The following is a 23,828-nucleotide window of genomic DNA, read 5'->3' as shown; positions in this document are numbered from 1 at the left end:
ACATTGAAGAGTTGCAGATCAAATTCAAGCAAGATCTGCCCAGTGAAACCCTGACCCAGTTTAATGTGGAATTGGAGAATGAATTCACTAAGTGGGAGAAGGGTATTTGTGAGAACAAATCCAGGAAATTCCAGCGTGATATGAGTGACCAACAGTCCAATACCGTGTATAGGTGGAATAGGAGGGGAAATCGGTCGAGGGGATCCTCCCGTGACAGATCTGCCTCTACAGTATCGATAGCATCCAGCGAAGAATCGAATAAGACACAACCTAGATTTTATGAATTACGAAATTCTGGCTTCAATAGAGAGAGAAATGCTGGGAAACGTAAAAACCTCCTTATCAATCCATCCAATAACCAACCTAACAAAAAGGATAAAAAGGGTTTGGAGGTAATTAATCTTTCCCACCATGTTCTCTCTGATGATCAATTGGATGTTTTACAAAGGGGTCTTACTTTCTCCCCCACTAACAAATTTGATCTTTTCACAGCCACCAAGGATTTACACCTCTTCTCAAGGAAATTAATCCTTAAGAAATTATTTGAGAAGGGTGGCAATGAGTCAACTAGTGGTGACTTTGAGAGGGAGGCATTGATGGCACTGGAGGATCTCCTGGACAAGCAAACCTCTCACACGGTGAGTACTTTCCCATGTGACTGTAAACCTAGGTCCACCACATTTCCCCCCTTGTCTCTGTGTCCAGCAGTAGAGATTTTTACTAGGATGGTCATACAAGAATTTCAGAATATATCTACTAGACGTAGACATGACAACTTAACATCCAAACAAAGAGTGGCCCTTGAACAACTTAGAAGTCTCGAGGATGTAGTGATCAAACCAGCAGACAAGGGGGGAAATATGGTTCTTTGGCCCAGTACCCTCTATGAGAAGGAGGCGTTGAAGCACCTTAGAGATAGGGATACATACAGGAAATTGGATCACAATCCTACTAATCGTTTTTCTCGTGAACTTGAGGGAATTCTGGTAGATGCACATGAAAGGGGCATCATTCCCAAATCAATATTGGATGGTTTGCTTACCAGATCCCCTAAGGTCCCTACACTGTATTTCGTCCCTAAGATCCACAAAAATCCCATTGATCCGCCGGGTCGTCCGATAGTCTCTGGAGTGGGGGGGTTGAGCGACCCCGTATGTAAATTTGTTGATTTTTATCTTAAACCTTTGGTTGAGTCGCTCCCCTCCTATGCTAGAGACACGTCTGATGTCCTTCGGCGGATCAATGGGATTCAATTGGAGGAAAACATGTGTCTTGTCACTGCGGATATACAATCCTTATATACTTGTATTGGACATGAGGATGGCCTGGAGGCGGTCCGCTTCTTCCTGGGTGCCAGCAACTGTGATGGCGCTATTTGTGACCTCGTCATCGAACTCTTGACGTTCATACTAACAAAAAACTTTTTTGTGTTCAAGGATGTATTTTACTTACAGCAGCGCGGCACTGCCATGGGTGCGGCCTGTGCGCCCTCCTTTGCCAACCTCTTCCTGGGTTACTGGGAGAGGGAGATTTTTGGTGGAGGGGGGCCGCAGGCCATTGACCATGTGCAGTGCTGGCTGCGATACCTCGATGACCTGCTCATTATATGGCAAGGGCCCGATGATGCTTTGCATGAATTTATGAAACAACTTAATGAGAATTCATATAATATCAAATTAACATATCAGACAAGCAAGACCGATGTGGATTTCCTTGATATTAAGATTGAGGTTGACAACGATCGGTATCTACAGACGGATGTCTACAGGAAATCCACATCGGTCAATGCTCTTTTGCATGCTGATTCGGGCCACCCATATAGTACCATCAAAGCCATCCCAGTTGGTCAGCACCTCAGGATGAAGCGGATCTGCTCTTCTACTACTAAATTTGAGGCCCAGGCGGTAGATCTTAGAACTAGGTTCCAAACAAGAGGATATAGTAATAGGAACATCAAGAGAGGTTATCTGAGAGCCAAATATACATCACGGGATGAATTACTGTGTCCAAGTAGTAATAACAGCAATCGTAAATGTAGGGAGACATCTAAACAACAGGACGTAGTACGATTTATCTCTACCTATAATGGGGAATGGGCCACTATGAGGAGATGTCTCCAGAAATATTGGGACATTCTCAAAAGTGACCCAGTGCTCTCTAAATGCCTTAATGATTATCCTGCAATGACCGCAAAAAAGAGTAAAAATCTTAAAGATCTACTGGTGTCAAGCCACTATGTTCCTAGACTTAGTAGATACAACTTTGGATCTGGTGGACCACCCAGGGGATGTTTCCCCTGTGGTGATTGTGTCTCATGTCCGAACATCTCTCGCACGGCCACTTTTGATTCAGCTGATGGGAAAAAAACTTTCTCCATCAACTACCACATAACATGTAACACCACGCAAGTTGTGTATTACGCTGTGTGCAGTTGTCCCAAAATTTATGTAGGATTAACATCTCGACGTTTGGGCACACGCACACGTGAACATGTACGTAATATAGTGGCCGCGAGAGATGAGACGGACATGATGAAACTCAAAACCATACCACGGCATTATAAACAACATCATGGTTGTGACCCCAAGTCCTTCATGGCACGGGGTATTGACCATATACAATGTGGTATTAGAGGGGGCGACATTGGGTGAATTTTAGCCCAAAGAGAATGCCGCTGGATTAGTATATTGGGTACCATGGCACCCATGGGCCTTAGTGAAACCCATGGGTTTTCCTCTTTCCTGTAGAGTAGTCACCTGTGGGGATAATACCCTATAGTTGGGTCTTCCTTTTGTTCTCTTTCATGCACCATCATTTTTAATATGGTTTCTTTTTATTTTTATTCGTAGTGTGTTTATACTTACATCTATGCTCATATGACTGCTGACGTTGGTGATTACCAATTGGAGAAATCCAGGGATTGAAGAACTTATACAGTCGTCTTGGAGAAAAATCAAAGACCTGAAATGATACACCATTCTGTATTAAGGACACTAGATGACAATATGTTGGATATATTAGATGGTGTATGTGATTTATCAAATATCAGTGAATGATGGAGTGTATATTTTCCATACATATATATATGTCCCCCATGTCAGCGGCTCATTGTGCGTGTATGTTTTTACATTTTAGTTTCATTAGTTTTTTTCTTTTGCCTATTTTTTCTAGTTTCTGTTTATGTGCATTTATAACTTTTTATTCAGCTACCTATACTGGGGATATTGTGGCTCATCTGGCTTGTTTATATGCACGGGTCACTTGCAATTCTATTTGCATTTATTTAACAATAAATGCTCATCAGCAATCTGTTTGCTGTTATTTTTCACTTTATTTCACTCTAAGCCCCTTAGGTCTGTTCAGCATTGGTGGTGAGCAGACTCACCGATGCACTAATGGGGACTGAGGACTCAGAGAAATGTATAGAGTAGTCTCTGAAACTATGCACATATGCACATCAATGCGTTATTAGTATTATACGTTCACTCATGCACCTTATAGGCACTGTCACTTTATATATATGTACGCTGGTACTTGGAACTGACTCCGTTCCGGCTTCTCCCTGGAGGCTGTCCCGGGTCGCGTGGTGTGGGCGTGGCGCCTGCCCGCTCACGTGACTTGGGCTTGCCGGCCGGGATTGAGGCTTGGAGCGCAGTGCGGGGAAAGTCCGGCGTTTCACGCCTGCGCACTTTTTTATTGTCCAATCATGTGATCGGATAAACACACTATTTAAACCGGATAGAGATCCATATTAAACCACGCCCCTGAAGAAGCGGTAACGATAGAACGCGAAACGCGCGTTGGGGAACGTGACCCAGGACCCTGACAGGACTCCATTAGCACACATGGGTAATTTAACCATCTGATTTCTTGTTTATGTGATTATTAGCATACTTAGTGGTTGTGGTGATCTTTGTAATGTGGCCACTGGGAGTAGATTTTTTCATTAAGATCACCACATGTCTGAAGTAGTATAGCCCTTGTGTGAGCAGCACCTTAAGTTTGACATTTATCATTAAATGTACTGTTTTTCCCATACTCATTTGGGTCCTGTCTTGTGTACCTGGGTGACACGGATGTAACCTAGGATATAGTTGCTATGCACTTTATATCTGTGATCATTATTTACTTGTATGTTTGTTTGATTTATTTAATAAATATTACCTTCTGTGAAATTTTGTGGCCAGTTTTGACTCTCGGTTCTCCTATTTTTGATTATTTGATTTAGAGTCGCCATATATGTGCACACTGTGTTTTTTACTGACGCCTTTTTTGCCTATATGGGGTATCAGCGTACTCCGGACAAATTGGACAACAACTTTTGGGGTCCAATTTCTTCTGTTACCCTTGGGAAAATACAAAACTGGGGGCTAAAAAATTATTTTTGTGGGAAAAAAAGATTTTTTATTTTCACGGCTCTGCGTTATAAACTGTAGTGAAACACTTGGGGGTTCAAAGTTCTCACAACACATCTAGATAAGTTCCTTGAGGGGTCTAGTTTCCAATATGGGGTCACGTGTGGGGGGTTTCTACTGTTTAGGTACATTAGGGGCTCTGCAAACGCAATGTGACGCATGCAGACTAATCCATCTAAGTCTGCATTCCAAATGATGCTCCTTCTCTTCCGAGCTCTGCCATGCGCTCAAACGGTGGTTCCCCCCACATATGGGGTATCCACGTACTCAGGACAAATTGGACAACATTTAGGGTCCAATTTACTCAGGACAAATTGGACAACAACATTTAGGGTCCAATTTCTCCTGTTACCCTTGGGAAAATACAAAACTGGGGGCTAAAAAATAATTTTTGTGGGAAAAAAATGTTTTATTTTTATGGCTCTGCATTATAAACTTCTGTGAAGCCCTTGGTGTGTCAAAGTGCTCACCACACATCCAGATAAGTTCCTTCGGGGGTCTACTTTCCAAAATGGTGTCACTTGTGGGGGGTTTCAATGTTTAGGCACATCAGTGGCTCTCCAAACGCAACATGGCGTCTCATCTCAATTCCTGTCAATTTTGCATTGATAAGTCAAACGGCGCTCCTTCCCTTCCGAGCTCTCCCATGCGCCAAAACAGTGGTTTACCCCCACATATGGGGTATCAGCGTACTCAGGACAAATTGTACAACAACTTTTGGTGTCCAATTTCTTCTCTTACCCTTGGTAAAATAAAACAAATTGGAGCTGAAGTAAATTTTTTGTGAAAAAAAGTTAAATATTAAATAATCTGGGGGAAATGGTGGATGAGGATGAGGAAAAAGCCAATATGCTAAATGACTTTTTTTCATCAGTATTTACACAAGAAAATCCCATGGCAGACAAAATGACTAGTGATAAAAATTCCCCATTAAATGTCACCTGCTTAACCCAGCAGGAAGTGCGGCGGCGTCTAAAAATCACTAAAATTGACAAATCTCCGGGCCCGGATGGGATACATCCTCAAGTACTAAAGGAAATAAGTACAGTCATTGATAGACCATTATTTTTAATCTTTAAAGACTCCATAATAACAGGGTCTGTACCACAGGACTGGCGTATAGCAAATGTGGTGCCAATATTAAAAAAGGGGACAAAAACTGAACTCGGAAACTATAGGCCAGTAAGCTTAACCTCTACTGTGGGTAAAATCCTGGAGGGCATTCTAAGGGATGCTATACTGGAGTATCTGAAGAGGAATAACCTCATGACCCAGTATCAGCACGGGTTTACTAGGGACCGTTCATGTCAGACTAATTTGATCAGTTTCTATGAAGAGGTAAGTTCCGGACTGGACCAAAGGAACCCAGTAGATGTAGTGTATATGGACTTTTCAAAAGCTTTTGATACGGTGCCACACAAAAGGTTGATACATAAAATGAGAATAATGGGGATAGGGGAAAATATGTGTAAGTGGGTTGAGAGCTGGCTCAGGGATAGGAAACAAAGGGTGGTTATTAATGGAACACACTCGGACTGGGTAGCGGTTAGCAGTGGGGTACCACAGGGGTCAGTATTGGGCCCTCTTCTTTTTAACATATTTATTAATGATCTTGTATGGGGGCATTCAGAGTAGAATTTCAATATTTGCAGATGACACTAAACTCTACAGGGTAATCAATACAGAGGAGGACAATTTTATATTACAGGATGATTTATGTAAACTAGAAGCTTGGGCTGATAAATGGCAAATGAGCTTTAATGGGGATAAATGTAAGGTCATGCACTTGGGTAGAAGTAATAAGATGTATAATTATGTGCTTAATTCTAAAACTCTGGGCAAAACCGTCAATGAAAAAGACCTGGGTGTATGGGTGGATGACAAACTCATATTCAGTGGCCAGTGTCAGGCAGCTGCTACAAAGGCAAATAAAATAATGGGATGCATTAAAAGAGGCATAGATGCTCATGAGGAGAACATAATTTTACCTCTATACAAGTCACTAGTTCGACCACACTTAGAATACTGTGCACAGTTCTGGTCTCCGGTGTATAAGAAAGACATAGCTGAACTGGAGCGGGTGCAGAGAAGAGCGACCAAGGTTATTAGAGGACTGGGGGGTCTGCAATACCAAGATAGGTTATTACACTTGGGGCTATTTAGTTTGGAAAAACGAAAACTAAGGGGTGATCTTATGTTAATGTATAAATATATGAGGGGACAGTACAAAGACCTTTCTGATGATCTTTTTAATCATAGACCTGAAACAGGGACAAGGGGGCATCCTCTACGTTTGGAGGAAAAAAGGTTTAAGCATAATAACAGACGCGGATTCTTTACTGTAAGAGCAGTGAGACTATGGAACTCTCTGCCGTATGATGTTGTAATGAGTGATTCATTACTTAAATTTAAGAGGGGACTGGATACATTTCTGGAAAAGTATAATGTTACAGGGTATATACACTAGATTCCTTGATAGGGCGTTGATCCAGGGAACTAGTCTGATTGCCGTATGTGGAGTCGGGAAGGAATTTTTTTCCCCAAGGTGGAGCTTACTCTTTGCCACATGGGTTTTTTTTGCCTTCCTCTGGATCAACATGTTAGGGAAAGTTAGGTTAGGCTATTTGTTGAACTAGATGGACTTAAAGTCTTCCTTCAACCTTAATAACTATGTAACTATGTAAATGTTCATTTTTATTTAAACATTCCAAAAATTCCTGTGAAACACCTGAAGGGTTAATAAACTTCTTGAATGTGGTTTTGAGCACCTTGAGGGGTGCAGTTTTTAGAATGGTGTCACACTTGGGTATTTTCTATCATATAGACCCCTCAAAATGACTTCAAATTAGATGTGATCCATAAAAAAAAATGGTGTTGTAAAAATGAGAAATTGCTGGTCAACTTTTAACCCTCATAACTCCCTAACAAAAAAAAAAATGGTTCCAAAATTGTGCTGATGTAAAGTAGACATGTGGGAAATTTTACTTATTAAGTATTTTGTGTGACATATCTCTGTGATTTAATTGCATAAAAATTCAAAGTTTGGAAAATTGCGAAATTTTCAAAATTTTCGCCAAATTTCCGTTTTTTTTTTCACAAATAAACGCAGGTAATATCAAAGAAATTTTACCACTATCATGAAGTACAATATGTCACGACGAGAAAACAATGTCAGAATCACTGGGATCCGTTGAAGCGTTCCAGAGTTATAACCTCATAAAGGGACAGTGGTCAGAATTGTAAAAATTGGCCTGGTCATTGACGTGCAAACCACCCTTGGGGGTAAAGGGGTTAAAACAAAGTTTGGAATTTTTTTTCACCCCTTAGATAAAAAGGAACCTAGACATGTTTGATTTAGTGAACCTAGTAAAAAAGCAAAACAAAAAAAACAAGTGTGGGTTTGCACTTTTTTTGCAATTTCACTGCACTTGAAATTTTTTCCCATTTTCTAGTACATGACATGGTAAAACCAATAGTGTCATTCAAAAATACAACTCTTCCTACAAAAAACAAGTCCTCACATGGCATAACAAAAAGTTATGGCTCTAGGAAGAAGGGGAGTGAAAAAAGATAACACAAAAACGAAAATACCTCTGGTGGTTAAGGATCATAGGGAACATAAGGAAAGGACTAATAGAATACCAAATGCATTTTGAAAGCAGGTGCGTTCTTAAACTTTTTTCACTGTCTCCACTTTTGGACATATCAAACAATAAGAGTGAGACTGGAGTCACACTAGCTTATTGCATCTGATGTGAAAGCATCGGATGCGATATGCTAATGACCCTCGGCTCCTGCTCTGCCGAGTGTCATGCGTCTGTGCCCTAAGCCTCTCGCACAGAGCGGATCGGAGCACAGCTGCGGAGGAGGTGGAGAAATGAATTTCTCCATCTTCTCCATTGCCGGGGTCAGCGTATATCGCACATGACTCGGATGATATCTGAGTGATGTGCGTTGTTTCACTTGCACCCACAGGCCTATATGGGTGAGAGTGAGCCTAGACTTGGCCGAGTGTCGGTGACAATCGCACCCTGCTGTGATTTTACTCGCACCTACAATACGGCCGAGGAAGAAAATGGTGAAGTGAGCTGCCCCATAGATGAATACTGATCCGAGTGCTATGCGATGTTTTATCGCATAGCACTCGTCCGTATTCCTCTCTAGTGTGACTCCGGCCCAAGTCAGAGCGAAGCCCCAGCAAGAGCTTCCTGTTGATGTTCAATACATCCAAAGGCAGGAAGAGTGAAGCCAGTGCTGATTGGGTGAAGGGCTCATGTCAAGACCATTGGAACGGCACTGGCATGGAAAGTGAGCACGAGTGTTTTTATCTGAAATAGGCCAGACATGAGGAATGACAAAGGGTTGTCCTAGTAATGGACAACCCCTTTAAGAAATAGAATTTTTGGTTAAAACATTTCCAACATTATAAACATGAAAAAGGCTTCTTCCCTGTGTGGGTTCTCTGGTGCCTAACCAAATCTGAATTCCGGTTAAAACATGTCCCACATTCTGAACAGGAAAAAGGCTTCTCCCCTGTGTGGATTCTCTGGTGCCTAACCAAATCTGATTTCTGATTAAAACATTTACAACATTCTGAACAAGAAAAAGGCTTCTCCCCTGAGTGGATTCTCTGGTGCCTAACCATATCTGGTTTCTGTTTAAAACATTTCCCACATTCTGGACAGGAAAAAGGCTTCTCCCCTGTGTGAATTCTCTGGTGTGTAACAAGATGTGTTCTTTGGTTAAAACATTTCCCACAGACTGAACAGGAAAAAGGCTTCTCCCCTGTGTGGGTTCTCTGGTGGCTATCAAGATACGCTTTTTGGTTAAAACATTTTCCACATTCTGAACATGAAAAAGGCTTCTCACCTGTGTGGGTTCTATAGTGCTTAACCAAATCTGTTTTATGGCTATAATATTTCCCACATTCTGAACATGAAAAAGGCTTCTCCCCTGTGTGACTTCTTTGGTGTCTAACAAGATTTGATTTGAGCTTAAAACATTTCCCACACTTGGCACAGGAAAATCTTTTCTCCACTGTGTGAATTTTTGAGTGGTTAAGAAAAGACTTTTCAATGTTTTCGATGGGAAACCAATTTCTATATTCTGAACATGAAAATGGCTTCTTTGATTTAGGACTATTTCTGTTTTTAATGCTTATTTTGTGACTTTGATTTTCCTTAGCAGTCGGTAATGAATCAGAAGACAGGACCTGTTTCAAAGGATCAGATGAAAGATCTTTGCTGTGAAGGGATGATGGTATATCTGGAGTATTGGCATTCAATTCAATTATATCCTGTGGGGTCCCAAGATCATCGGATTTAAAAATTGACAATGTTAGCTGTCCCTCTGACCTCCTGGTACAGTCATCTGCTAGGAATAAAACAAATTATTTTTGAATAAAATATCTTTGAATGTCATTTAACATTTCTACTTAAACTGTCTGTAAAAATGGCAAGTTATGTAAAAATATTGAATTATCCACCAAGACAAGGACAGTTCACAGTCTAAGGCCGGGATCACACTAGCGTTGAATACAGACGAGTGCTATGCGAGAAAACCTCGCATTGCACTCGGACCACTGTTAATCTATGGGGCAGCTCACATCACATTTTTTTTCTCGTCCATATTCCGCATGCGTGTAAAATTGCAGCATGCTGTGATTGTAGACGTATATCGCCTGAGACTAGCCAATGCAAGCCTATGGGTGGTAGAAAAAAAAAATCGGACACCACAAGGACCATCAGTGTGTCTTGCGAGAAATACGCACACATTTTCCTCATTTCAGCCCATTGAGACATTAAATTCAATGGGGAAAAGCAATGAGAAATATAAAGCCATACGCATGTCATACGGATGCCATATGGTTACATGGGTGCGAGAAAATCGCACCATCGCATTGCAAACTCATTACACACGGATGACCATACGGAGAACATTTGTGCGACTCTCGGCAGGGAGACTCTGACAAATTTTTCATATGTTAAGGCTATGTGCCCACGTTGCATTTTTTATGCGTTTCTACCTCGTTTTTTGCCGCAGCGGAAATGCTTAAAAACGCTTAAAAAACGCATTCCCATGCAATCCTATTGGATTCCGCAGTTGCTGTGCCCATTATGCGGGGTTTCCTGCTGCAGAATTGCATAGCAGTAAAATCCGCAGCATGTTCATTATTTCTGCGGAATCACGGCAATTCCGTAGCCATAGGTTTGCATTGAAATGCTCACTTTACGCATGTGGTTATGTCCACCATGCGTTAAGTGAGCGCTTCATGTGCGGATGGTACCCAGGATCTGGAGGAGAGGAGACTCTCATCCAGGCCCTGGGATCCATATTTACCTTATGTAAAAAAAAGAATTAAAATAAAAAATAGGGACATACTTACCTTCTGATGGCTCCCAGAGTCCTCCCGCCTCTCAGTGGTGCATGCGGCGGCTTCCGTTCCCAGGGATGCATTGCGCGAATCACCTGGGATGACGTCACGGTCACGCAACCGCGACGTCACAAAGGTCCTTTGCGCAAAGCATCCCTGGGAACCGAGCGTACCGGGAGCGCCGCTGAGGAAATCGGGGGCCGTCGGAAGGTGAGAATAGCAATATTTTTTATATATAGGCAGCATCAATAGTAAAAAGTTAGTCACACTTGTCAAGCACTATGCTTGACAAGTGTGACCAACCTGTCAATGACTTTTCCAAGTGATGCTTCAAATCGCTTGGAAAACACAAGCATTCTGCAAGCTAAAAACGCTTGCAAAACGCTTATGTTTTGCAGGAAAAGGCATGCGAATTCTGCATGCGTTTTACCTGCGGCAGGGAGTAGCGGAAATGCTGTGGACATTTCCGCAGCATTTCTGCAACATGGGCACATAGCCTAAGTGTGACCCCAGCCTAATAGAGAACCTCATAAGATAAATACAGACCACAAAAGGAACCATTAGTGCAAATCTGTCATGCACGTTCCACCACATGTGGGGAAACAGTGCAGCAAGCATTAACAAAACGACACTTCACATCTAAATATGTTGAAAACAAGAGGAAAAAATATGGAGATGAAGTCCAAATACTAAAAGGTATCAGGATTGCCCCCTGACAAAGTCAACACGAAACGCGCATTGGGGCTGCATGGCGTGGGTCCCTATATATCACATGATGGGTAAGGAACCATAGGATAGGAGATGGTCTGATATATATTGGGCACTTTGTAGCTAGGCACTGATTATTATGGTTGCTACTTACCATCTAATCATCTTGTTTTTTTTCCCTGATATGATGGAACAGCACTAAGCACTTTATTAAACTAATGATGTGGTACTATTTGGTCTACACGCTGATATCTACCTGATCTCTCTGCTGATCATGTCTCTTGTATTTAAATGAATGTTACTAATTGATTCTATCGAATAAATTTATACCTTTTTAGTATTTTGGACTTCAGCTCCATATTTTTTCCTTTTGTTTTAAACTAATAGAAAATCTCATAGGATGATCCAGTGGAGCCTGGTGTTCAACTGTTTACTCATTCTGCCTCCCAAATATGGAATACAAAGCCACAAACGTTATGTTGATGAACATAATACCTATAAAAACTTCTACTCATCTCATGAAAAACAAGTTCCCACTCAGGTCCATCATCTGTCAGTGAAAAAGCAGAAGTTTCCACATTATTAGTGGCTCAAAGGCTCTTCAAAAGCAACATGGCTTCCATAAACCTATCCAGCAATATCCGTTCTCAGAAAGTCAAATCTCTTCCTCGCTTCTGAGCCTTGCAGTGTGCACAAACCACAATTAGCAAGAAAAAAAAAAAACCTTCTGCAGGCAGGTGCCAGCGGCAGCACCTGCACAGCACCATAATCACATATGTATTTTGTAATTAATTATATATACATTTCTTTGCTGTTTTCCTGAACTTCCTAACAAAAAACTGTTGGGAAATCAAGTTGGTAGCGCTTGCACAGTAGCAGCTATCGGTGATCCGATAGCTGCTATTGTGCATGCGTGCCATCTTGCTAAACAAAAAAAATTCCTCCTGCAAGATAACGCTGCTTGCGCCTTCGCAATAGCAGCTATTATCGATCAACGATAGCTGCTACTGCGAAGGCAACGCCATCTTGGAGGATGATTTTTTTTCTCTACCAAGATGGTGCAGCCGGCGCCTGCACAATAGCAGCTATCAGACCACCGATAGCTGCTATTGTGCAGGCACGATCGGCGCTATTTTCAAATGGATTTTTTTTCAAAGATATTTATAATATTCATTATGTCAACTATGGAGCAGGTCAGTGAGTGATCAGTGACCTGTCAGGAGCCATACAGATGAATACCTAATCAGAGCACCACATGAAGGACCCCCCCCCCCCCCCACAGGACACACCAGAGCACAGAAATATGATTAAATGAAAACTGAAAATAAGGATTAAACAACCACAAGACGGAATTCATTAACCGAGGTGTCATTGTAATTAGTATAACGGCGCCGACCTGACAGTGTTTGTAGGTTACTATGCACAATCCTGCTGACAGGTTCCCTTTTAAAGGGTGATGAGCAAGACAATCACTGGGATTAGGAAAATGGAGTAGATAGCGCCAAACCTGTTCGTGGTGGCCATCTTTTGAGCTGTCAGGTGACCCTGAACAGTGACCCCATTACATTGTTTCTGCAAACTATTCCAGTAGGATCTTGATTCAAATTGTTAAATGGCGCTACTTCCCTTCTCAACCCTGCCGTGTGCCCAGACAGTAATGTACAACCGTGTATAGGGTATTATGTGATTCAAGAGACGTTGGAAAATATTTTGTGAGGTCCATGTGTTTGCTATTCCCATTTGTGAAAGTGAAAAAAATGGGGTTTATATTTTGTAAAGAATTCTAAAATTCTCACCACAGAAAGTGACACACGTCAGATTTGAAAAATGGGCCCTGATTATGAACACAAAACTGGCGGCAGGAACTGGTTATCAGAGTATTTTGGTAACTATCTACTGTAGTCAAAAACTGTGACTATAGACAATAACACATCTACTGAATCAAATTCAACAGTCTTCATCAGAAATAAATGAGTAACTAGTGGTGAAACCTCTCTGGGGTAATTACTGTATGTAGCTTGATGGCTCTTGGCAATCTAAACTAACATAAGGGCCAATATTTTCTGTCAGGTGAGCTTCAAGAAGAAATATTAGATCATCAAAGATAAGAGTAAAGAAAGTATTAGCGCCCCCATTTCAGGAGAGATTGTGCTGTAATCTGAATTCCTTAGGATTGAAAACATAATGGAATTTATGATGTGGAGTGAACCCATGAAACCCGGGCTCGAACCATGCCAACACATCTGCAGGCGTGAATAAATGTATATTACAGCCATCAGCCACGTACAGCTTAGAGATATACCATGGCACAGGTGTAATCTTTTTTATGTAGTATATCACAATCCTCCGTAAAGCTAGTCGGTTTTAAAAGAAATTGAGAAGTCAGGATAAAGGGAAACTATGGTGTTATTGTACAGAAATTCACACTTGGCCATTTAATGTTGTCGATCATAAATGCAAAGTTTGGCCAGAAAAACTGGAGCTGTTCTTGTAGGGACCATATGAGCACATTCAGCAGCACAGAAGGGAGAGAAGGGAGATTCATCCAATAAGACATCAGGGATCTAGGAAGCCAACAGCATCATTACCCTCCGCTTTCTCTTAGAGGCTGATCATAATATTTTTCTAACTTGTCAGCACAATCTACGTATGCTGTAATTTGGCTTTGCAGTTTACAGATCTGGGCAGGTAACAGTCAGCATCTTCTAATCCCAGGGGGTAGGTGGATATTCCAGGTTGTAAGCTCTATTGAAAGTAATTTCAACATTTCCAAACGGAGCAGAATGTTGTGGTTTAGAGGCAAAATGGTGATCACAAGATTGTGATACGACCGGTCTACACCATTGATAAAGCAGTCACAGCCGGTGACTGAGAAAAATCTGTGACTTGTCTGCATTTAGTGGTTACTACTCACCTGGGTAGTCATATGTAAGAATCTCCTCTTTACACCACTCATATGTCCCTGTAGTATTAATATAGGTCAGATCTTCACCCTAAAACAAATATTGTAAAAGTTACAGACAGACGGAGAAGTCACATCTATGATCAGCTCTAATCCTGCCATCTCCACCTTTCTCATTACACAAATATAATTCATATAATACTGGTGGATAAAACAAGACTGAGCACAAGACCTTCACAGCCATCTACACATCATAGGGGAGATCTCATGATACCTTCTCTCCATCTACCTGATGATCCTGAGGAACATTTTGATCTTCTTGTTTACAGTCCCCTGGAAATAGAGGAAGGCGACATCTCTCTGGTGTTGTTCTCTTATTGGATAGATCTGGAGGAAACACATACAGGGACTGAATTCATTCTTTACATACAGATAATTATAGGCCGTGTGTATTTAGTCCTGTCTATTACCTGGTGATGTGAGGGGCTGGGGAACCTCCATTATGACGTCCTTGTACAGATCTTTGTGTCCTTCTAAATACTCCCGCTCCTCCATGGAGAAATAGACAGCGACATCCTGACACCTTATAGAAACCTGACACATACCATGATACCGTCATCCCCCCAATCCCTTCATAGCGTTACTGTATAATGTCCCAGCATTCCCAGCAGTGTCACCTCTCCAGTCAGCAGCTCAATCATCTTGTAGGTGAGTTCTAGGATCTTCTGGTCATTCATGTCCTCATGTATCAGGGGGTGAGGTGGAGACCACATGATTGGGCTCAGGGGTCTTCCCCATCCCTCAGACACAGGGTCCTGACAGCGTTCACTAGAGGTCTTCTTCGCTACCTTGTAATCCTGGTTATGGAGAGACACATTAATAAGTCTCACTACAGACATTTCCAGAGTCATCACCTCTCCAGTCCTGTCAATCTGTATTCCCATAGATAAGAATGAAGGATTGTGACGACATCAAAATTTCTCACCTCTCCAGTAAGCCGGAAGAGGATCTCTAGGGTGAGGTGTATTATCTTCTCCGCCATCTTGTCTCTGTCCATATCCAGCCTTGATGGGTAAATCAGGAAAATTCTCTTCTATAGAAGATCTTCACTGAGAGGATCCGATATTGTAGAGACCTGAATGAGAAGAAGATGAGTCAATGTAACATCATAAAAATCCTGTGTAATAATACTATTAATGGAGATAATAAGGGAAACATATGAGGAGATTTATAATTTTGCAGTATTTAGTTTTCTTCTTCACATCTACTAATAAAACCTATATATTTTAGGCCACAGACAACAAGCAGTTTCTCCCTCGGAGTCAGCAGCTGAATACGTTTCTCATAGACTCATCTTCCATAACGCTAATTCTCCTCTCATCTACCGACACTGGAATCGGCATTAGCAATACTGCAGGAGATATTCATTACACGTGACAGGAGAAATAACTACTTCATGATGAGTACGACATCTTTATCTTCTACTTCGGCTCTAGAAACAGATTTGTCCAGAGTCTGTCACTGACTCCATCACCACCGGCCGTCTATATGAAGATTTCCCGTCTTCCCCGCACTGTAATCTTCTATCACGTTAGATCTCAGGTCTGATTCACACACAGAAGTTTGAGGCTTTTATAAAATATTTTTTTGTAAGAACCAAGACAGGAGATATTTGATAACAATGTCTCCATATACAGTGTTTTATTTTCTCTTTATATTGTCTTTTTTTAGCATTTTGAGTTGCCCGTCAGGGCCGTGGGGTACTCGGTACCGGGTCCAGTACTTAAAGGGGATGTCATGGTGGCTGCGACCCAGTCTGTGGCCCTGGGCGCCCAAATAATAGGGAAAGGTCTTTAATGGGAGTGGTAAATAAAGTTTTGTTTGTGACGCCACCTGTAGTATTCGGTCAGTGGGGACAGACGTTGCTTGAAGAGGTCCTCTGGGGTGATGTTATGGCAGCTAGTTGGTAATACTTCCCACAGGTGAAGTTGGGTCCCCAGGGCTCTCGATGTGTAGCTGGTGATGGTGGGTAGTGTACAAAGAAACAGTGGACACAGGTTTGCAGTCTCTTTACCTGGTTTACAGAGGGGCTTCAGGCAACCGCAGTACAGGGCACCAGATCACAGGTACAGGTAGGGTCCGGCCGGCTTGGAAGCATGTTCAGAGTCCCCTTTACCAGGTGGAGATGAAAGCCTTCTTACTAGCGCGGTGGTGTAGTCCCTTACTGCCTGTGGCTAAGGTCAGGGTCCTCACTGTTCTTTCGGCCCCCCTTAAAGGTAGGACACTAATCCATATGACAGGTGGCCTGAGCCTTTTTACAGGGTCTCTATCACGACCCGGGCTCTATGTGCCACTGTGTCTCCTGGGTGTTAGGGCGGACAGGTGACGTGAAGTACAGCTGTCCTGCCGCTTTCTGCTGTAAGTTTTGGAGTCCCTCACAACCTTGGTCTTCTGGCTACTGAAATCTGCGTTTTGCATGGAGGTAGCCCAATTGTAGCTGTCCTCCCCGGTTAATATAGATAAACTGACTGAACAGTAATCTAGTCTGAACTGGTGCATAACCAAAAAAGAATTATATAGCAAATAGATCAATGGCTGCACTCAACTGTACTAAAGCAAGGAAATGTGCCATACATGAAATGTGACTAGCATAATGGCTTGTGAAATCTATGAAAGAAACACATGAGATGCTTAGCACAAGATTTGGCCAAAAAATGTGAGCCCATCCACCAAACGTCAAGGTAATCTCAGATTGGATGGGTCCCTGACCTGTCTGCCTAGTGTGAACACTTACCTCTGGCTAATAACATGGTAAAGCCTGCATTTATAGGAAGGTCGGAACCAACTATGTTTGGATGTAATTAAAATCCCAGTATAGTGAAGGGTGGGGCGTTCAAGTCAGAAAAAATAGTAGAAGGTTCCGACCTTCCTATAAATTTCTCGCAAGTGTGATCCCGGCCTAACGCAGATTTTGTGTGTGTGTGTGTGTGTCTTTATTTAACTGTTTATGTACCAATTTATTATGTTTACCACTAAACATTCAATTCTGACCACTGTCACATTATGAGGTCATAACTCTGAAACGCTTCAACGGATCCTGGTGATTCTAAGAAAGTTTTCTCATGACATATTGTATTTTATGTTAGTGGTAAAATTTCTTCAATTTGGCTTGCGTTTATTTGTGAAAAAATAGGAAATTTGGCGAAAATTTAGAAAATTTTGCAATTTTAAACTTTTAGTTGTTTTGCCCCTAAATTATAGAGTCATATCATACAAAATAGTTAATAAATAGCATTACCAACATGTCTGCTTTACATTACCACAATTTTGGAAACATAATTTTTTTTTGTTAGGAAGTTATAAGGGTTAAAAATTGACCAGCTATTTCTCATTTTTACAACACATTTTGCAAAACCATTTTTTTAGGGACCACCTCACACTTGAAGTGACTTTGAGGGGTCTATATGACAGAAAATGCCCAAAAGTGACACCATTCTAAAAACTGCACCCCTCAAGGTACTCAAAACCACATTCAAAAAGTTTATTAACCCTTCAGGTGCTTCACAGGAATTTTTGGAATATTTAAAAAAAAATTGAACATTTAACTTTTTTCACAAAATTTTTACTTCAGATCCAATTTGTTTTATTTTACCAAGGGTAACAGGAGAAATTGGACCACAAAAGTCATTGTACAATTTGTCCTGAATACACCGATACCCCATATGTTGGGGTAAACCATTGTTTGGGCACATGGCAGAGCTCGGAAGGGAAGGAGCGCCATTTGACTTGTCAATGCAAAATTTGCTGGAATTGAGATCGAACACCATGTTGCGTTTGGAGAGCCCCTGATGTGCCTAAACAGTGGAAACCCCCCACAAGTGACCCCATTTTGGAACAAAGACCCCCTAAGGAACTTATCTAGATGTGTGGTGAGCACTTTTAACCCCAATTGTTTCACTAAAGTTTAGAATGTAGCCGTGAAAATTAAAAAAAAATCATTTTTTCTTTCCACAAAATGATCTTTTAGCCTGCAATTTTTTTCCCATGGGTAACAGGAGAAATTGGACCACTAAAGTTGTTGTCCAATTTCGCCTGAGTACGCTGATACCCCATATGTGGGGGGAACCACTGTTTGGGCGCACGGCAGAGCTCGGAAGGGAAGGAGCACCATTTGGAATGCAGACTTAGATGGAATGGTCTGCAGGCATCACGTTGCATTTGCAGAGCCCCTGATGTACTTAAACAGTAGAAACCCCCACAAGTGACCCCATATTGGAAAGTAGACCCCCCAAGGAACTTATCTAGATGTGTTGTGAGAACTTTGAACCCCCAAGTGTTTCGCTAAAGTTTATAACGCAGAGCCGTGAAAATAAAAAATATTTTTTTTTCCACGAAAATGATATTTTAGCCCCCAAATTTTTATTTTCCCAAGGGTAACAGGACAAATTGGACCCCGAAAGTGTTGTCCAATTTGTCCTGAGTACGCTGATACTCCATATGTGGACTTTTTACTCCAATTTTGTCATATGTTTTATACTCCATATGTGAGTGGGAACCATTGTTTGGGTGCACGGCAGAGCTCGGAAGGGAAGGAGCGCCATTTGGAATGCTGACTTAGATGCATTGGTCTGCAGGTGTCTCGTTGAATTTGCAGAGCCCCTGATGGACCTAAACAGTAGAAACCCCCCACAAGTGACCCCATATTGGAAAATAGACCCCTCAAGGAACTAATCTAGCTGGATGTGTTGTGAGATCTTTGATCCCCCAAGTGTTTCACTACAGTTTATAATGCAGAGCCGTGAAAATAAAAAATCTTTACAATTTTTTTTTAGCCCCTAGTTTTATATTTTCCCAAGGGTAGCAGGAGAAATTGGACCACAAAATGTGTTGTCCAATTTGTCCTGAGTATGCTGATACTCCATATGTGGGAGTAAACCCCTGTTTGGGCACACAGGAGAGCTCAGAAGGGAAGGAGCACTGTTTTAGTTTTTCAACGCAGAATTGGCTGGAAATTAGATTGGACCCCATGTCGCATTTGGAGAGCCCCTGATGTGCCTAAACAGTGGAAACCCCCAATTCTAACTCGCCAGGAGCCCCGGGAGCAGGTGAGTATTTAATATTTACCTTTCAGCAGGCTCGGACTGGCCCACCGGAGAACCGGAGGATTCTCCGGTGGGCCCAGGCACTGACACATGCTGGCATACTTGCCAGCAGCTGCCTAGGGCCCCCAATGCTTCAAGGGCCCCCACTGCTCCCGGGGCCCCAGCCACTGGCTATGGGGCCCCTGAGTCAAGGGGGCCCGCTCTGTGCCAGCCTAGCAGCAGCTGGAGACAGAATCCTTTCCCCGCTGCTAAAGCCAAATGAATATTCACGCTTCCCCACGCCCCCATGGGCGTGGAGAAGCGTGAATACCATTTCTCTTTAATAGCGGGCAGCGTTAGCCGCAGGGTGAGGCTAACGCTGCCCGCATGTAAAGCCCCACCACCGCACCACTGCACCACATACACACAGCACCGCAAAAGCACCGTCCGCACCACATACACAGGCACAGCTGCACACAGAGTCAGACACACAGCAGTTCACCTCCTGGCAGCAGCAGTACATTCCGGCGTCCTGCTTCCCTGTGTGAGAGCCCAGCTGGATGATGTCATCCAGCGTGTTGTCTCACACAGAAAGCTGCCGGCAAAGAACAGGCTGCAGGGAGGTGAGCTGTGCTGTGTGAGTGTGCCTGCGTGTCTGTCTGTGTGTGAGTGTGCCTGCGTGTCTGTCTGTGTGTGAGTATGCCTGCGTGTCTGTCTGTGTGTGAGTGTGCCTGCGTGTCTGTCTGTATGTGAGTGTGCCTGCGTGTCTGTCTGTGTGTGAGTGTGCCTGCGTGTCTGTGCCTGCGTGTCTGTGTGTATGTGCCTGCGTGTTTGTGTGTGAGTGTGTCTGTGTGTGAGTGTGCCTGCGTGTTTGTATGTGAGTGTGTCTGTGTGTGTGTGCCTGCGTGTCTGTGTGAGTGTGCCTGCGTGTCTGTGTGTGAGTGTCTCTCACTCTGTGTGAGTGTTTGTGTGTGTGTGCCTGTGTGTTTGTATGTGAGTGTGTCTGTGTGTGAGTGTGTCTGTGTGTGTGTGTCTGTGTGTGAGTGTGCCTGCGTGTTTGTGTGTGAGTGTGTCTGTGTGTGAGTGTGTTTGTGTGCCTGCGTGTTTGTGTGTGAGTGTGTCTGTGTGTGAGTGTTTGTGTGCCTGCGTGTTTGTGTGTGAGTGTGTCTGTGTGTGAGTGTGTGTGAGTGTGCCTGCGTGTTTGTGTGTGAGTGTGTCTGTGTGTGAGTGTGCCTGCGTGTTTGTGTGTGAGTGTGTCTGTGTGTGAGTGTGCCTGCATGTCTGCGTGTGAGTTTGTCTGTGTGTGTGTGTGCCTGCGTGTCTGTGTGTGAGTGTGCCTGTGTGGCCAGGACATGGTTAAAGGTACAGATGACCAGATTGCTGCTATGATCAGAACTTCAGAAGCAAATTAAGGTTTTTTTCCAAGGCTACAATATTGATGACCCACCTGTCAGCTTTTACCAGGTCCCTGCGGAGCTGGAACAACACAGGTCCGTACACGTAGTGGCCATTCTCGAGTATTGTAGCTCAGCTCTTATTAAAGTGATTGGGAGCAGAGCTACAATAGCTGGGAAAGGTGAATACACAGTATACAAAGCATGTACAGGAGTACTTCCGGTGGTAGTGGGGGCTGCTAACAGCTGATCAGTGGGGGTCCCCAGCCAGTTGGATATTGATCACCTATCCGTAAAGGGGCTGAGCACTACTTGGACAACTCTTCCATAAATACTATATTGTCTACTGTAAAATAAATATATATTCACCTCCAGCACTGGCAGCGTTCCAGTGATGTTGGGGCTGGATCTCATTGTTATGAGCATTGATGGGCGGCTTTGGTCTTGGGCAATCCCTTTCAACTGAGTGATACATAATTGTGATTATACTGCGTTTTACATGTTTGGAAAGGTTGTACTGTCAGAAGCTGTGTGCCTCAATGACTCCCCTTGTAATGTCACTCACCCGAAATATTACAGCATCTCCCCTGACCACAATGGGCTGTGATATCACAACAGCTCCATAACTGATGCCAACCTCATAAAACGACATATGTGATGAGTTATCTGCCGTGATGACCAGGTAGTGCCAGTCATAGATCCCTATGACATTTCTTGCATCTGTAACAATATAGGTATTTGGATATAGCTGTAGAATGGGCCCCTAGGGTCAATTCCTCCTGTGGGCCCCAGACACCCCAGCTGCCTTTCAGCGTTCCACCGCCGCCTCGTCTTCCGCGTCCTCTGCACTGACTGTTCAGGTCAGAAGGTGAGATGAAGTATTAGTGTGCGCGCAGCCCTCTGCCTGAACAGTCAGTGCGGAGAGACGGGACGCTGAGGAGCAGCAGGCAGCGACGAGAGGTGAGTATGTCATTTTTGTTTTTAGTGCAGCAGCATTACATGTGGCACAATGTTATATGGAGCATCTATGGGGCCATAAAGAAATGCATAGAGCATTATAAGGGACATCTATGGGGCCATAAAGAACTGTATGGAGCATTATATGGGGCATCTATGGGGCCATAAAGAACTGCATGGAGCATTATAAGGGGCATCTATGGGGCCATAAAGAACTGTATGGAGCATTATATGGGGCATCTATGGGGCCATAAAGAACTGTATGGAGCATTATATGGGGCATCTATATGGTCAAAAGGAACTGCATGGAGCATCTATGGGGCCATAAAGAACTGTATGGAGCATTTTATGGGGCATCTATGGGGCCATAAAGAACTGCATGGAGCATTATATAGGGCATCTATGGGGCCATAAAGAACTGCATGGAGCATTATATGGGGCATCTATGGGGCCATAAAGAACTGCATGGAGCATTATATGGGGCATTTATGTGGTCATAAAGAACTGTATGGAGCATTATATGGGGCATCTATGGGGCCATAAAGAACTGTATGGAGCATTATATGGGGCATATTTGTATATGGAGCATCTTATGGGGCCATAAAGAACTGTATGGAACATTATAAGGGGCATCTATGGGGCCATAAAGAACTGCATGGAGCATTATATGGAGCATCTATGGGGCCATAAAGAACTGCATGGAGCATTATATGGGGCATATTTGTATATGGAGCATCTTATGGGGCATCTATGGGGCCATAAATAACTGCATGGAGCATTATAGGGGGCATCTATGGGGCCATAAAGAACTGCATGGAGCATCTATGGGGCATCTATGGGGTCATAAAGAACTGTATGAAGCATTATATGGGGCATATTTGCATATGGAGCATCTTATGGGGCCATAAAGAACTGTATGGAGCATTATATGGGGCATCTATGGGGCCATAAAGAACTACATGGAGCATTATATGGGGCATCTATGGGGTCATAAAGAACTGCATGGAGCATCTATGGGACCATAAAGAACTGTATGGAGCATTATATGGGGCATCTATGGGGCCATAAAGTACTGCATGGAGCATTATATGGGGCATCTATGGGGCCATAAAGAACTACATGGAGCATTATATGGGGCATCTATGGGGTCATAAAGAACTGCATGGAGCATCTATGGGGCCATAAAGAACTGTATGGAGCATTATATGGGGCATCTATGGGGCCATAAAGTACTGCATGGAGCATTATATGGGGCATCTATGGGGTCATAAAGAACTGTATGGAGCATTATATGGGGCATATTTGTATATGGAGCATCTTATGGGGCCATAAAGAACTGTATGGAGCATTATAAGGGGCATCTATGGGGCCATAAAGAACTGCATGGAGCATTATATGGGGCATCTATGATGCCATAAAGAACTGCATGGAGCATTATATGGGGCATATTTGTATATGGAGCATCTTATGGGGCCATAATGAACTGTATGGAGCATTATATGGGGCTCCTGATTCAATATGGATATTCAAAAACACTTAACCTACTGATGTCTCAAAAAATATAAGCAAAAATATATACATCTGCACTGCTAGATGAGTTGGACCCTGGTGCTTTCCTTACGCTGTGAACATATACCGCATAGAACCTAAAGGAGCCAGATTCTACCACCCGGGGTGCCGCTGTTGCCACAGTTCAATGAAAGTCCAAATAATAGAAAAAAGAAAAAAAGAACAGCGCACTCACCGGTGATGCTTTGGTAGCTTTATTCAGACATCATAACAAACGTTGCAGGGAGGGTAGTGAAACACACACAGACGACGGCCGTTTCGTGCTAATAGCACTTCAACAGGTCCTGTGACGGAAGGAAGCAGGGCGGGCATATATACACAGAGAAATCTCATAACCCCTCCTACCTCCTGAAGCGTCACCATGGCTACATGGCCACGATCGAAAAAACATGTGAAATACAAAAAACAATGTGCAATAAAAACAGAAAT

At 42.9% G+C, this 23,828-nt stretch overlaps 1 protein-coding gene across 1 annotated transcript in view; it reads right to left on the bottom strand.

Annotated features, from left to right (window-relative positions):
- Positions 1–8,838: 8,838 nt before the first annotated feature.
- Positions 8,839–23,828, bottom strand: part of LOC138666501 (zinc finger protein 391-like) — a 35,794-nt gene continuing 20,804 nt past the window's right edge. The window contains exons 2-7 of the mRNA XM_069754716.1: positions 15,384–15,533; positions 15,076–15,255; positions 14,869–14,992; positions 14,688–14,785; positions 14,411–14,489; positions 8,839–9,785 (exon numbers count right to left, since the gene is read on the bottom strand). Of these exons, the coding sequence (XP_069610817.1) occupies positions 8,839–9,785; positions 14,411–14,489; positions 14,688–14,785; positions 14,869–14,992; positions 15,076–15,255; positions 15,384–15,455 (1,500 nt within the window). The 5' untranslated portion in view covers positions 15,456–15,533. The remainder of the gene's footprint in view (positions 9,786–14,410; positions 14,490–14,687; positions 14,786–14,868; positions 14,993–15,075; positions 15,256–15,383; positions 15,534–23,828) is intronic.

This window comes from Ranitomeya imitator, chromosome 2 (assembly GCF_032444005.1).
Source record: "Ranitomeya imitator isolate aRanImi1 chromosome 2, aRanImi1.pri, whole genome shotgun sequence".
Lineage (NCBI taxonomy): Eukaryota > Metazoa > Chordata > Amphibia > Anura > Dendrobatidae > Ranitomeya > Ranitomeya imitator.
This window is presented reverse-complemented; position numbering and strand designations above follow the sequence as displayed.